Below are 17,000 nucleotides of genomic sequence, written 5' to 3'. Positions count from 1 at the left end.
AGTTGGTGCTGTACATTGGAATTTCATAAAAATTCAAAATACTTTTAATCCAGCCCGCTAAATATGATTATAAATGCAGAAAAATGCGTTTTAGATTGTTTAAGTTGATTTAACTTCTATTTTTATTAAAATTTTGAAGATTTTTGAAAAAAAAATTCTTGCCCCCTGATTTTTCGGACCAATTTTGAAGGTGGGGGCGACATAAACTTTGAAAAATATTTACAACGGCCTTACAAAAAAATTAATACGGATTTTGGGAATCAAAACATGTATGAACAAACGATTGATAAAGAACAGTTTTTGTAAACTTTTCATGAATAATTATGATTTTTTAAATTTTTCAAATATTTACAAATTTATTAAACCATTCCACATGATTCTTAAGATATTTTCATTATGATTTAAAAATACTAAATTATCAAATTGTTGGAAAACTGTCAAGAAAAACATTTATGAACATCATTTTTATTTTGAAGCATTATTTTTAAGGTCATAAAAATTCCTGACCAGCTGAAAATTCTCTGACCTTCCTTGACTTTTACACGTCAAACATAATTCCAGGTTTCCCTAACTTTTTCAGAAATTTAGTGTCTATTTCTGCAGCAGCAGATTTTAAAAGAGTTCTTATTAAAAAATTGTTGAATCATAACCATTTCAGGCAAAAATTGATAAACACGTATTTTTCGAATTTTCCCAAATTTTAGGGGTCCTACCGCCCCTCCATCCCAACATAACTTTTCCCAAACTCCCTCAATTTTCCAAAGTGCCTCTTTTCACACCCGAAAACATTAATTAAAATTTAACCAATCAACAAACGAGAACCGAGCAAATGAAAAACTGATCAACTCTCACTTTGACTGAACGCATCCTTCATCCGCGTTTTTTTTTCCACTCCAATTTTCCACCTCCCCAACAAGGACTGCGAAAAGTTGAGGGGTGGAACGGGATTACTGTGCGCGTACCCGGCGAGTGAAATCCAATTCAATCAATCTCTTAAATATTTGATGATGATAAAAAGATTGAACCATTTTTATTTTGTTTCATACACCTTCTGCCGAACGCGCTCAATCAATCCATTTTATGTAGCGCTCTCTTGCGTCGAGGAGGGTTGTAGAAATCAGTCAGGGTTGTTGGCTCCGGGCGTCGAAGGAATGCGGAGGTAAAAATTTTGAGTAATTTCTTGCTAGATGGAGAGCAACAAAAAACGCAAACTTTCCAACTCTGGAAAAATTGGGTGTAATTTTCCGAGCGCGTTGGAAAAAGTTGTTTCCTTTGCCTTTCTTCGCAGAATTTTCCAACCATTTCCCGTCTTCTTAACCCTGACCGACTTTTCCCAACTCCCGCAGTACACAAAACCCCCCTCGTAATCGATAAATCTGCCCGCCAGCTTCTGGTGGATCCCCGAGGAAACGATTACCATTTGATAACACTAGCTCATAGATCAAAAAATTACACTTTGTCAAAGAGATTGTTTCTGGATTGTTTGTATTATGGTAATCATTTGCTACAAATTTATGTAAGGTTATGTAAAAACTATAAAACGAATAGTTAGAATGTAATCATCACCATAAAAACATACACCAAATCTGGAGCAACATTTGAAAAGGGCGCATAAGCATTTTGCCACCAGAACTATTTTGAAAATTCTGAGCTAACAGGATACTATTTCATAAAACCCGCCGTGTTAAAAGGTAGCTAGTAAGCCAAGCTATTGATTTACATTTCGAGTTTTGTGAAAAAGTTACCTGTTGGCTCGGAATTTGCAAAATTTTTACAGCTGTCAAAATGCTTATGCGCCCCTTTCTCGTGTTGCTCCAGAAATTCAGTCAAACATTACAACGAAAGGTAGTGAAACTAAATAACCATATGGTATACAGTTATTCAATGGTTTTGGTCTATTCGGGCCTTCAGCAACCAAAGTCAAGTCAATTCGCGCCGTATGACAGTTGATTGGTTCGCCAAGAAGCATGAGCCAAGAGACTTGTTCGAATATCGTTTCGATCAATACCTTTGGCGGTGGCCGAAGAAGAAAAAGTAGACAAGTATGATTGATGCCTTTTCCGGGTGGGAGAGCTTGCTTCGGATACGCTTCCCTGGATTAGTATCAGATTAAATAAATTATTTGCACAGATTCGGGCGCGTACTTTTCGCCGAATCCGGTGGGATCAATCAAAGTTAATGATTTTATTAACACTACAATGAAGTCGATTAAAGGCTTTACCGTTCAGATTTTTTTTTCAATTGCAATAAATTCTTATTTTTAAATTAATAAAATAGGTGTGCATGACGCCAACAATTTCGTAAAAAGAGAGAGTTCTTCCCCCCAACTAACAAAACGAAGACCACTTAACAGTACTTCGCAATTTCACTCAACGATCTAGAAATTCGTCAAGCACATACATACATACAAAAGATACACAATAATATTAGCATCGCAAACACTCACACTCAAGCGTAGAGAACGTAAACAGTAAAAGTTGTTTCAACTCCTAGCATGCACCCACCCAATAATTTCTAGAGTAGATAACGAGCAATTCTATGCCAAATCACGATAAAATTATGTTTTCATTCAATTTACAAGCTGCATTGAATTGCTCTAAACTAGAATTTTTATATTTCATTAAAAAAACCTTTATAAGAAATAGTTAGAGATTTACAATCATCATTATATTCTACATAGTACGGTTGAAACGAAAACAAAACAATCAACACAAACACAACAAAACACACACCCAACATGCACTCTTCCCTTTAAATCGATGTTCAATGTTTGTATCGTTGAAGTTTATTCCGTTAATTAACTTAAAGTTCTGCTAAGTAGATTACTCCGCCGGGATGCAGCCAGCCCAACCTAATAGACCACACGTTTGTGTTTCTTCTTTTTCTGCTCTTGTTTTTCTTCCGCCATCGCGGGTTGAAAACTACAGAACCATCCCCACAGTATGAGAACAACCACTACCACGAGGAATGTTTGAGGTGCAACTCATGCGGGCTCAACCTAACCGGTGTCAACCAGAAGCGAGCGAGACGATTCAAGGTGAGTGGGGGAGGTGGGATATTTGAACCTTAGTTTTTGGGCAATTTGAGGATTTTTTTACTGTGAACATTCAGTTATTTAAATAAGTTGATTCAAAATCAAAACATTAGAAAGGCTTCGAAAATATGTCCATAACGAAATTATGTTAGACTAAAACAAAAGTTGTACTTGATGTTTTTCTAATTAGCACAAAATTCACGATTTATTTTACATTGAAAATGGGACCAAAAATTGAAGATGTTGCTTTGTAGCATCCAAATGAGTTTCAACACTGTTACTTTTAAAGGTGGTAAGTCAGCCATTTTGTCACCATAGAATGAATAAAAATTAAAAAAACGAAGTTGACTTTATAGCTGTCGGCCACCATTGCTAGTACCAACCACTAGTGTCTTCCTTTTATCTACAAGGACTTCGCCGCCCTGGGCTCCTAAGTGTATGAAAGTATGGCACGGAGCGACGGCGCTGAATACCCCATATTTACACAAAGAATTTTAGAGCGCCCGCCGCGGGATTCGAACCGGCGACCTCTGGATTGTGAGTCCAGTGCGCGGTCTGATTGATCCACACGGGCGCTAATTGCTAAAAGACATTCTTCAGGTATTGGCGAGCAATTCCAGCCCAAAACAGGATTTTTTTTATTTAGATACTTTTTTCTCGACCCACTCCGATTTAACCTACGCTTATGTAAACCATTTTTGTGTATATTGAGCCAGTTTCACTCGATAATGACAGTTGAGAAGGGCGTAAGTGTTTTCAATATTTTTGCATTGCGTAATTCAAATATCGTTGTGTCTCGAAGCCGTTGCATCGTATCAAAACTGGGTCAAAGACAAACTTGTAGGAAATTTAACGGGCTTTCCGAATACACTGAAAGAAAAAATCACGACACTTTTATGAGATTTTTTTATTTTTATGTTTAAAAGTAAAATTTGGTGTTTTTTTTTTCGTTCTTTTTTTTTGTGTGGAAATAACCTAATATGTTACAAAAAGGCTCACGAAAAATGCAGGATAGAGCAACTCACCTTAAAAAAAATACAAAAATAATTTACTGAAACTGTTTTTTTAAGTGCTCTAAACGTAAAAACTTTCGTAAACCGAATACGGGACAATTTTACATAAAAGTTTTCATATTGACCACTGTCCTAAGTCCAATCCTTGTAAAGTCACAGCGGTTTCAAAAATAAAAATGTTGAAAAAATAGGTTTTTATGGTTTTTGGCAATTTCTACACCACAGACTTGATTTTTGAGTCTCGGAAATATTTTTACTGGAAAGCTCGTCCGATTTTCTATAAGATTGTTTTTATTCTAGGCTTTTAATATTAAATAATAAAATATTGCTGAAAATTTAAGTTTTTGTTCAAAAAACTTGAACAAATGTTTGCAAACTATTTTAAGTACACTTGTACAACGTTAATGTTTGTGTTATTTTTATCAAATAGGGCACTTTTAGACTGTCGGTAAATTTTAAATTTCAAGCCCTCAATTCAGAAAAAAATTTCTGATAATTCTTTTTCATAAATTTTCATAAATTTGTATTTATTAAACTGGCAGGCTGAAAGAAATATCAATAATAATTAAACTTTGAATTAAATCAAAATGCTCTTATATCACAACATAAATCTGATTTTAGAGGATTGAATACGATTTTGGTACGCTGATAACGAAATTTCAACAAGTGAAAATTCCTTGCAATTATTTTTTCATTATGTTTTACAAATACCCAAATTCTTTTTTTAGTATTTTGCATGTTCTTCGAAGAAAAAATGTTTTTAGTATAGAAATGTATTATCGATTACAATACAATTTCTACGAATAATGAATGACACTTGTGAGCAGTATAAATAGGTAATTTAATCATAATATTATCACAATGTTAGTCAAACTAATCTTTTTATCCACCTTAACTTTAACTGAAAGTTTAATTGTTCAAAAATCCACGTAAACTTTGATTTTTCACAAAAAATTGGGTCTGAAAGATTTTTCGCCAAAAATTTGAATGTTGTAATTGTAAACAGCTTGATTTGATTTGGATTTTAGACCAAAAAATACGGAAAATTGTAAGTGTGATGAATTGGTCCTTTTTTGAATATTAATTTTTGTATTATTTAATCTGGCTGAAACTTTTTTGGTGCCTTCGGATTGCCCAAAGAAGCCATTTTGCACTATAAGTTTGTCCATATAATTTTCCATACAAATTTGGCAGCTGTCCATACAAAAATGATGTATGAAAATTCAAAAATCTATACCTTTTGAAGGATTTTTTTTATTAATTTGGTGTCTTTGGCAATGTTGTAGGTATGGATAAAGACTACACTGGAAAAAAACTGATACATGGTAAAAATTTTTAACTTTTTGTCACTAAATCTTGATTTGCAAACTAAAACACAATTTTTATTTTTTTTTAATTTTGTGATATGTTTTAGGGGACATCAAATGCCAACTTTTCAGAGATTTCCGAACGGCCAAAAAATCTTTGACCGAGTTATGAATTTTTTAATCAATACGGTTTTTTTTCAAAACATCGAAATATTTGTCGGAAACATTTTTTCATTTCATTTTTCGATGTAAAATCAAATTTGAAATCAATAAGTAATCGAGTGAAATTTTGATAAAGTGCACCGTTTTCAAGTTATAGCCATCTTTAGGTAACTTTTTTTGAAAATAGTCGCAGTTCTTCATTCAAATTGGTGCCCATGTTTGCCCACTTTTCAAAAAAATATTCTTGGAAAGCTGAGAAAACTCTCTATATTTTGCATTTTTTAATTCTGTTGATACGATCCTTAGTTAATGTAGTGACATGCAAAGTTTTAAAAACAGGAAAATTGATGTTTTCTAAGTCTCACCAAAACAACACATGATTTTCTAACGTCGATATCTCAGCAACTAACGGTCCGTTTTTCAATGTTAAAATATGAAACAAACAAAAAGTCACCTAAAAATGGATTAAACTTGAAAATGGTGCACTTTATCAAAAATTCACTAAAACACTGTTTGATTGCAAATTTGATTTTACATCGAAAAATGAAGTTGAAAAATTTTTGTGACCAATCTTTCGATTTTTTGAAAAAATCAGTATTGATTCAAAAATTCATAACTCGCTCAAAGATTTTTTGCACAACCTGGAAATTTCTAAAAAGTTGGCGTTTAATGTCCTCTAAAACATATAAAAAAATGGTATTATTAGCAAATCAAGTTTTAATGACAAAAAGTTAAATAAAAAATCACAAAAAAAATTTTACCGTGTATCATTTGTTTCAAGTGTAGTCCGTATCCATACCTACAACTTTGCTCAAGGCACCAAATTGATCAAAAAAAATCCTTCAAAAGATACAGATTTTTGAATTTTCATGCATCATTTTTGGATGGACAGCTGCTTAATTTGTATGGAAAATTATATGGACAATTTTACTACGATTAAAATAACCATTTGGGGAAAAATCCACCGATCAAAAGCAATTTACACTTGTCACCACTAGATGACACTGCTGTTCTTACAAGAATGCATATTGCCCCAAACACGTTTGTTATTGAAAATTTTCGTTAAAAGCATTTTTCAATACTTTTACAGTCTATGTTGTTCAGAATTTTGAAGATTCTGGTAGAAACTGAATAAATCATCATGACAAATCCTAAATTTACAATTTTAATAACTGGCAAGAAATTCACTAAAATTCAACTTTGTCGATTAAATCTTGTTCAGGGAGCCCAAATCTATCATACCTTGACAAAACTGAAGCGTTTACTGACATCAAATTCGAAAATGTTGGGTTGTGTTTTCTTTTCCAATTTCATGATATTTTTACCTTGGCGAGAAGAGTTTTTGTACAATTTTTGACTAACTCATTCCTTTTTTTTTTTGTTTTGCTTCTCAATCTCACCCCACTCAGAACCAAATCCTGTGCGATCTGCACTTTGCCGACGTCGCCCTGATGGAGTGTTCGGACTTTATGCAGCAGCTGCGCAGCTTTAAGCCCCAGTCGCTGGGCTGTGCGGTGGCCCGGCGGAAAAGCTCCACCACGCTGATCTTTCCGTTGCCCCCGCAGGCGTGCTCAGGTAAGTGGGGGGGGGGGGCTTCCTTCGTGGAATCAAAGCCCCCGATTTTCATTTCATCGTTTATTTGCTTTGCATATTAGAGATTGGAATCGAACGGATCCTAAATCATGTTCAGGCGCACAGTGGGAAAATGTGTGTTATAAATTATTTCTTATACAGTTTCTTAAGAAAAAAAGTTTTGAAAATTCAAAACTCAAATTTCTCACAGTGCAATCTAAACGGCACCTCCGGGCAGTTTTGGTGAAATATATCTGTCTGGATTCATTTCATTTTCAGCGAAGGCTAAGCACGTAGGTACGCATCCTTTGAACCAACGGTTCATGTTACGAATGTAACGCTGTTATGACTTCCAAGCAGAATAATATCTGATATTTTTTCTTACAAATGGAAACCCAATCGTGAATATTCCAATTATTTTTAGGGCGGTACCGACTCGGTGAAAGCAAATATTTATCCAACGATAACGGTAATATTTTTGGTTTATTTTTAATTCCACTGCATTGATTTGAAACGGATTATCAAATTTTAAAATCCAATCCAACCTGCCAATCCACTACATTTACCTCACCATTAATGTCATTTGGTTCGAGTGAGCGATTGCGATCATTTCCGGGTCACCGGTTTATTATTTCAATCTGCTCTGTTCATGCATCATCAGGCCAGGAATTTCCAACCCACCCCACCCAGAACTCCTGCGACGAGGTGGTTATCTGATTCCCCTGCAGCAAACTAAACCAACTAACTTTTCAAAACTTGAAAACTTTAACCCAGAGACTGATAATGTCGGGAGACTTATTTGTCTTTCCCATCACGTCTTCGCCGAGAGGATTAGTCTCGCAAACTTTATCAAAACTTGCTTGAAGTGTAGCTTTTGTACTCAAGTTCATCATGACAAAAAAAAACTGTTGGAAAAATCTTACATCACACTGAACTTCAACTCAATTCTCCATATTAAAAAGCGCAATTTTACGCTCCGGCCCTAATCTTTCCGGGAAATATTGCAACAATCCTTTTAACCCCCGAGCGTCATCGCATCAATCAATCTGTTTTCGAGCCATTTTAGAGCAGCGCAAAAGCAGGCAAAGTTTCCCAATCACCAGAGCTCCCTTTTGGGGCGAGCGAAAAGTTGCACTTTTCTAGTGCAACGCAAAGTGCGCAATGGGATGCACGAGCAGCGGCACCATTCATAGTCAGCTCGTGAAAGCGACAAGTTGATGATGGGAAAAGTTTTTCTCCAGTGTTGCCAGCAGTTGTCACCTCGACGTCGGAGGAAAAGACTGTGGACTTTCTAATTGTACGATCTATTGGATATACAAAACTAAATTTATTCATATTTATGTTCAGTAAAAATATGATAATGGCAGGGTTGCCAAATTTTCCACCAAATTTTGCAAGATTTATTAGATAAAATTTTTCAAAATCACAATGACATACAGAATAATGGCCCTAAAAGTTCTTTCCATTTACGTTTCTAGAACTCAAAAAAAAGTTGCCAAATTACCAACATAAACTTTCTCATAAAATTTGCGATTTTTTTAATTTGGATGAAACTTTGTCCATGCATTCTCGATGTCAAAAGAAGAAATTTTGCAACATTAGTTTTTCCATACAAGTCTCCATACAATTTTGAGGCCTGCTCATACAAAATTGGTATGTTAACTAGCTGCAGTGCGTGGCCGAATGGTTACGCTGTCCGCTTTGTAAGCGGATGATTCTGGGTCCGATTCCCATCTGCTGCAACCTTCCATCGGATGAGGAAGTAAAATGTCGGTCCCGGCCTTGGTTGTTAAGCCGTTAAGTCATTCCAGGTGTAGGAGTCGTCTCCATGCCATAAGTACAAACAACACACCAAACCAAGCCTACTCCGGTGGAATCGCTGGCGGCGGTTGGACTCACAATCCAAAGGTCGTCAGTTCAAACACTGGGGTGGAAGGTTCCTTGGAGTAAAAGAGGTTTGGGTGCTCTCCCCATTCAAGCCTTCGGACTCCTAGGTTCGAGCAGAAACTTGCAATAGAGACCACAAAAGACCCGGGGGTCGTGAATGTGGATGGTTTGATTTTTTTGATGTTAACTATAACTCGAGAAGGGATATTCTGATCGATTTGGTGTCTTCGGCAAAGTTGTTGGTAATTAGGACTTTTCGAGAAAATATGTACACAGAAAAAAATAAATCCGTGTTTTTTATTTAACTTTTTTGTCATCAAAAATTAACTTCCAAAAATACCGTCATCAGGGGTGACATTGGGTCTGGGGAGTGAGATTGGGTCATACAAAAACGCTGAAATTTGTATGACCCAATCTCACCGCCCAGATCCAATGTCACCCTTGATGACGGTACACATATGTTTTTTTGAAAACATCTAAAAACTTGACAAAAAAAAACTAGAAATCAGTTTTAAAAGTGAAATTCAATTAACTTTTTTTGTGAAATGTGCAGTTTTCAAGTTACAGCTGCTTTTAGGTATACATTTTCGATTTCTTTTTGCTTATTTTTTGCGTTTTAAAAATATTTCTCTAAAGAAATATCTTTGAAAAGCTGAGAAAATTGGGCATTCAGTTTCTAAGTTACAGCCTCACAAAGAATGAAAATAAAATATTTAAAAAAAATATAATTTGATCCAAACCATGAAATTTAAAAAAAAAAATGGTGTTCGTGAACCTTTTAACAAGTAAAGTTTGATTTAACCAAGGTTGTTAACGATAAAATTATGGAAGTTCGATAACGATAACGATAGTTTTATTTAATTTATTTCTAAAACCAACCAAATTATGTTGAATTTTCAAGCTCCTATTAGTAAATATTATTTTGATAATTTGGTAAGTTTAAAAGTAAAAATACTAAAAAATCACAAAATACCGTATTTTTTTAAAAGTATTCAAATTTTCTTATTTGCAATATGGGTATCAATCGATTCAAAATTTTGCACGCATTTTCACTATTTTAGAAATTTTTGAAGGAACTACCCTAATTTTCACAAAAAAAAACTTATTTTTTCGAAAATACTGAAATTTGTTCAATTCGCAATATGGGTGTCGAACGATTAAAATTTTTAAATGTATTTTGACTAGTTTAAAGATTTTTTAATGAAATTCTCAAATTTTCACGAAAAACTATTTTCTCGAAAATACTCCAACTTTTATAATTCGCAATATGGGTATCAAACGATTCAAAAATTTTAATGTTTTCAACTATTTTAGAGTTTGTCAAATGAAATACTTCAACTCAAACGATTCGAAATTTTGCATGTATTTAAACTGTTTAGGAGTTTTTTGAATAAAATACTTAAATTTTCGAGAATACTCCAATTTTTAATTTTTCGCAATTTGGGTATTAAATGATTCGAAATTTTGGATGTATCTGAACTGTTATAAAGTTTTTTGAATGAAATACTAAAATTTTCACAAAAAAACCTATTTTCTCGAAAATACTCCAATTTTTATAATTTGCAATACGGGTGCCAAACAAATTGAAATTATCCATTGATTTACCATTTTAAAGATTTTTGAATGAAATTCTAAAATTTTCACAAAATACCGTATTTTTTCGAAAATACTCCAATTTTTATAATTCGCGATACGGATATCAAACGATTCAACATTTTGGATGTTTAAAACTATTTTAGAGTTTTTGAATGAAATACTTAAATTCAAACGATTCGATATTTTGCATGCATTTTTACTGTTTTAGAGTTTTTTGAATGAAATACTAAAAATTTCGCAAAATACCGTGTTTTCTCGAATATACTCAAACTTTTATAATTCGCAATTTGGGCATCAAACGATTCGAAATTTTGGATTTATTTAAACTGTTTTAGAGTTTTTTTAATGAAATACTCAAATTTTCACAAAATACCGTATTTTCTCGAAAATATTCAAATTTTTATAATTCGCAATATTAGTATCAAACGATTCGAAATTTTAAATGTATTGAAACTGTTTTAAAGATTTTTGAATGAAATGCTCAAATTTCCACAAAATACCGTGTTTTCTCGGAATAACATAAAATATGGTTATCAAACGATTCGAAATATCGCATTTTTTCAGAAAATTTGGGATTTTGTGAAAACTTTATATTTCATTCAAAAAACTCTGAAACAGTTAAAAAACATGCAAAATTTTTAATCGTTTTAAACCCACATTGCGAATTGCGAAAATTTTAGTATTTTAAAGAAAATATGGTATTTTGTAAAAAATGAAAAAATGTGTACTTCGTTTAATGCCCATATTGGAAATAAAAAAATATATATTTTTTCAAAAAGTGCGGTAATTTGTGATTTTTTAGTATTTATACTTTAAAAATTACCGTATTATCCAAAAAATATTACCAAAGAGAAAACATGAAAAATCAACATGATTTGGTTGATTTTAGTCAATTTTAGAAATATATTTAATATAAATTATGTAGCGTTATCGTCGGTAAAATTATCGCCGATATAATTATCCGAATAACAATAACGATAGATTATTGTTATCGTCCCGACGATAACGACAACCATTATCGTTTTCGTTAGACGATAATATTATCGACGTTAATTTTATCGATTAACAACCTTGATTTCAACATTAAAAAAAAAAAATTTGAAAAAAAAATCACAAAAATTCTCAAAAGTTCAATTTTTGTTTTATAAAATCGTCAAGAATCACTCTTTATTGAGAAATAAGGAGAGATTAATTTCTAGTTTTTTCTCCCTCATTGTACCTAGGTTACAAAATTGATAAATCATATACTTTTAAAGTTATGAAAATGAACCGTGTTAAAATCACGAAAAGCAAACTAAAGCTGAAGAGTATAAAGTATATTTAATTATAAAAAGAGAGATTAAAACAGTTTTAGATTACAAAAAAAAATGCGCAAAAAGGTAATTTTTGAACATTCTCGTTTTATTCAAAATTTGGCTAAAATCATCTGGCAGTGTTGCCAATTTTCGCAAGTAAAAATCTTTAAAATATGTTTACTTAGTGTTCAGATGTTAAATTAAATTTGTAATTGAAAAAAAACTTTAACCCTTTCTGACCTGATTTTGAAAAATATATAGGTAATGGTGAGCAAATATTTTTAAAGCAACATACGCATATTTTTAGGCTTTTTTATTATTTTTATTTTTGGGTCAGTATGGCTCAGCAGACTTTAAAGCGTAAAGTTATTTTCGATATCGTGCATCATTTTTAGTTATAGCAACTAAAAAAAGATTTGTTGTTAAATACGTGCGTTCTTAACCTGTAGGAGTCATGATCAAGATCTGATAATATTTTTTTGAAGAGTTCAATTTTTTTCTAAACTTGCTTCAAAGCAAAAATGGACCAAAAATTGCAGCACTGGCAAATTAATTATTACCAATTGTGCAATTGCTCAAAAGATGAAATTTTTTAACGTAAAAAAATCTAAAAGAAAAACGAAAAAAAAAGAATCAAAAACGGGATTTTCCAAAAATGATCTTTTTATGAAAACCATTATTTGTATGAACAGACTAATTGAATAATGGATTTTTTTCAGAGTATACAGGGGTTGGACGACATAATCGGAACAGGCAAATTTATTTTAAAATCCAAATGCTCATACCTTTGCGAAAAATTGTCCGATTTTGATGATTTCAAAAAGCACTTTGAATATGAACTGGAACAAATTAATGGTCCATGGTCATCGGACATGTCCAGGATTTTCAAATGCTTCATGGATCTTTGAGGACTTTTGTATACCATTTCTGAAAAAATCAAATAGAACACAAAATATTTAAGAATCGGAATAATGCTTAAAAAATAAATAATGTTGTTTTTTTTAAATTTATAAATTTTGCAATGATGAAACCTCAACAGCGTGTTCAGCCTAATTTCAATTTAAAAAAAAACATTTGTCAAATTTCCTGATTTTTTTAGCATATATTGTGTAATGATGAAGATTTTTGAATTTCAAAATATTTTCGTAAGTTCTCAAATAAAATTTTCGTTAGACAGACAAAATAAAGATCAAAATATTTAGAAAACAAGATCAGTTTAATATAGTTTTAAATAATATATAAATTAATTTAATTTGGCAAATCAATTTTAAATCAGCATGCCTTTTTTCCAAATTCAAGAAAACAAAAATGTTCATCAACATCAACAAAATTCCCGCTGAAAGAATGCCAAAGTAAACCAAAATATTGAATCAGACCGCTCGGGGAAACTTTCAGTTTGCGGTAAACTTTTCCATCTCCAAACAGACCCAGCTCTTGGATCGAGACAAAAAAAAACTTAAAACATTTGGCTCGTTAGGGGAGTTTTTTTTTTGTTTTCTTCAAACCCAAGTTGGAATTTAAGGTGATTCGAATAGAAATGTGAAATATGAGCTTGCCCCAAACTTGGAACAACTTGGCCAAACAAGTTCGACGCAGGGATCCGAGTGACGCGGGGGGAGTGGGGTCGGATGGTAGAAAAGTAAATCCAAACAGAACAAACCCATTAAAGGTTGGGCTATCCGACAGGAAAAAACTTTTCCGTCGAAACTCAGCAATCAGCAATGTTAAGAATGACAAATTTAGTTGAAACTCTTGTCTCAAATACTCTGAAGAATTTTCAAATGTTTTGTTTTTAACTTAGCTTTAATTTATAATAAATTCTATCTGGAATTCCAGTCTGAAGAAAATAAATTTAAAATTTGAAAATCACATGAAAATTGAACAACAGAGTGTTCTTGAAAATCTTTACTTTGCCTTCCAAAATTGTATTGGTTCAGCGCTGAAAAAGACAAATTTGTTTTATTATGTTCTTGTTAAAAGAAATCCAGTGGGTGTCTGTTTGCGTACGTGTGTGTGTGTTTGTTGAACACTTTAGATAGATTTTCATCCCTGAAGCTGAAACGCACAGAAAAGAGAAAGCAAACAAGCTCTGTTCCTTTTTATTTGGTGCTTCCAGAGTGTTCAATCCATACTTTAAGTGTTAGGGTGATCAAATTGGAAATGCTTATTTTTAACTGGAAATTTATCAAAAAAAAGTAAACTAGATAATTTTACAAGATAAGAGGTCAAAGTGCAATTTAAAAGATCAAGAAACAATGAAAACTACAAAATAAACTAATTCAAGCACTACCCTAGCCCGAACATGCTTATTTGTGGTAAGGAAGCGAACAAGGACGTCTGTTGTGGCCAGCTGACTAGAATTTCATGTCCCGGCCCCAAGAACGAGAAGCCGGGGGGGTGGTGATGGCAAGATTCCTCCCCGGATGCCAACGAAATGAGTCAGCTGCACACAAACTGGCGCACAGCCGGAACATTGCGTCCGGAACCGGACCAACCGAGGAAGACGACGGGACGGGATGGTATTTATCAATTTGAACATTCTGTGCAATTGTTGAGCATTTCTTGCCGGTTTGTTCCCTTGTCCACGGCATCCCTCGAGCCGGGAAGAAATGTTGCGCTCGAAAAATGTACTTTGCCGTGTAGTTCCAGACTGCTCCGTCTTTCTTCTGGCCAACGGCACTCTCTGCACTCTGAATGGATGCAGATGCTGGCCGAGGAGATGCTCGGTGATGTTTATTAACTTCGTTGTGAACATCCTGGTGGTTGAGCGAAAGGGGTCTTCCTCTGATTTACTGGGCAAACATGTGCTAGAAGAGTTTCATATTCTTGATTGTTGTGGGTCCTTGGTAGAAGGGAAAATAAATCATAATGGATACAAAAAAATGGATTTAAAAAAAACGACGAAGAGTGCTGAAAAAACAAGTTTTGCAACGGGTTCCATAAAATATTTTTTGCAATTCCGAAAAACACCCTTTGAGTGAAATTATAAGTCAAATGTTTATGTATTTTGTCAGTAAATCGTTTAAATGAAAGAAATGAATGTCCTACTTTTCGAAGCAAGTGCTGAATACATCAATTTTTCAGCATCCATTTCAGCTCTAACGTATGACCCCTAAACAACTCTAAAGTGATTAAGAATTTTTGAATCAAAGATGGCGGCCAGATGGCAATGATGAAATATTGAAAAAATGCATTTTTTTTATTTAATTAGCAATTCAAATATTACTCAACTGAGGTCGAATTTGATGTCAAAAATTAGAAAAAAAAAACAAAAAAAAAAAAACATTTATTTTGCTCAAGTTCCGATTATCCAAAGTTCCAAACAAACCTTCGGACAATCGAAACTTTAGATAATCCAGTTTAGACTGTACTTTGAAAATAAAAAAAAAATGCCTCGATTTTATTTTCCAGTATTTTTCCCAAAAATGTTTATTGAATAGAACATCAAATTATTATTTTTAAACATCTCCGGTATAATTTGATAGTTTGATTACGACTTTTCAGAAAAAATTTTACACGGAAAAAATACTAGTTTTTTACCTGTCTTTTAATTAGGCTGTTGAAAAACGGTTCAGGGGACGAAAAATGATTTTTTTTTCAAAAAACTTCAAAATTCATTTTTTTTAATTTTAAGTGCAATCTGCTGAAAACAATTCGAAGTGCATTTCCCTGTGTTTACAATCAACATGCTTGAGTTGTTTTCCGCATATTTTTTTTATGACTTCGAGTTTTTTTTAATGGTTGCAACGAAGTGTCGAAATTTTAGTTTGCTATTTCAATTTTCGACCTCGGCTTTACGGTTCCATAATAAAAATCGTAATTTCTATTTTTTTCATGGGCCAAACATTGAATATTACGCCCATTTAAAATGCTAGTCATGATTTAAAAAATTTCAAAATATTTTTTTCGAAAAGATAGGAAAATTTCACTAATTTTTCATATATTAAAATTGAAAATCGGACCATTATTTGCTGAGATATGGTCATTAGAAAATGGTGGGTTGTTTTGGTGAGCTTTAGAAAACTTCAATTTTCGTGTTTCTTTTGCTTAAAGCGGCTCTATCTCAGCAACCCGAGGTCCATTCTTCAATGTCTCTTAGACAATTTTATAGCAAATTTTCTGAACTTTTCAAAAAAATATTTTAAGAAACGGTCACTCATGGTAACTATTTTTAAAAAATTGAAAAACTGCAAATATTTCGCTTAAATCAAACTTTCGGTGTTTATATCTTGAAAACGGAGCCCTTTATCAAAAAATAGATTTTGAATTTGCAATCGAAAAGTACTTTACATATCTGTATAGTACTTTTCGATTGCAAATTCAATTTTGCATTAAAAAATAATGTCAAACTTGTTTTTGCGTAAAATTTCGATTTTTTCCAAAAATCACTATTTTTTCAAAAATTCATAACTCGGCGGCAGATTTTTTGACCATGTTTCTCTATGGCACAAAAGTTGCGGATTTTGTCCCCTAAAACATATCAAAAAATCTCGAAAATCAAAAAATACGTATTTTGGGAAATTGAGTTTTAGTGAAAAAAAGTTGATAAAAAATCTGCAATTTTTTTTCTCGTGTAGGGGAGCTGGGGGTAAGACGGCCAGGCGGTTTAAGACGGCCACCCCACTGTATTACTAAAATGTTCAGCAATACTGTTCCTCATGCTAAATAATGCATATGGAGTCACCTTTGCCAGAAATATTGTTTGAAATAGTATAAAAATAGCTCAAAATAAACAAATAATTTTTGAACTTGAAACTGGATGTAATTTTCACGAATTAGAACTTAGGCATTTTTGTTAAATAACAATATGTTTTTCTGTCTTCAAATATTTTTTCATATTAAATTGAAGTTTTCCCTAGATTATTTCCCTCGAAAAAGTTCAAAAAATGCGATGAACTGTTTACAAAAAATGTTTCAAAAAATAATTTATTTGGGGGCAAGACGGCCACCTCCTCCGGGGGTAAGACGGCCACCCGTAATTTGTAGATTTTATTTGATATAGATTATATTTTTTACGATTTTTGACTATTAAGACATATTTGTAGATAAAGGAAAAGCATTTTCAATAAAACTATCCATTTTTAATCAAAATGCTGTTAACTACCGTTTCGACAACATTCTTTACTGTGATATA

The 17,000-nt window shown here is 32.8% G+C and overlaps 1 protein-coding gene across 11 annotated transcripts in view; it reads left to right on the top strand.

Annotated features, from left to right (window-relative positions):
• LOC6053453 overlaps positions 1-17,000 on the top strand; it is a 324,644-nt gene that overhangs the window by 236,206 nt on the left and 71,438 nt on the right. For all 11 annotated transcript variants that reach the window (XM_038266404.1, XM_038266406.1, XM_038266396.1 and 8 more), the window contains 2 exons: positions 2,928-3,037; positions 6,926-7,091. In XM_038266404.1, the coding sequence (XP_038122332.1) occupies positions 2,928-3,037; positions 6,926-7,091 (276 nt within the window). The remainder of the gene's footprint in view (positions 1-2,927; positions 3,038-6,925; positions 7,092-17,000) is intronic.

Source organism: Culex quinquefasciatus, chromosome 3 (assembly GCF_015732765.1).
Source record: "Culex quinquefasciatus strain JHB chromosome 3, VPISU_Cqui_1.0_pri_paternal, whole genome shotgun sequence".
Lineage (NCBI taxonomy): Eukaryota > Metazoa > Arthropoda > Insecta > Diptera > Culicidae > Culex > Culex quinquefasciatus.
Note: the sequence above shows the minus strand (reverse complement) of the source record. Positions and strands in the feature narration are given on the sequence as shown.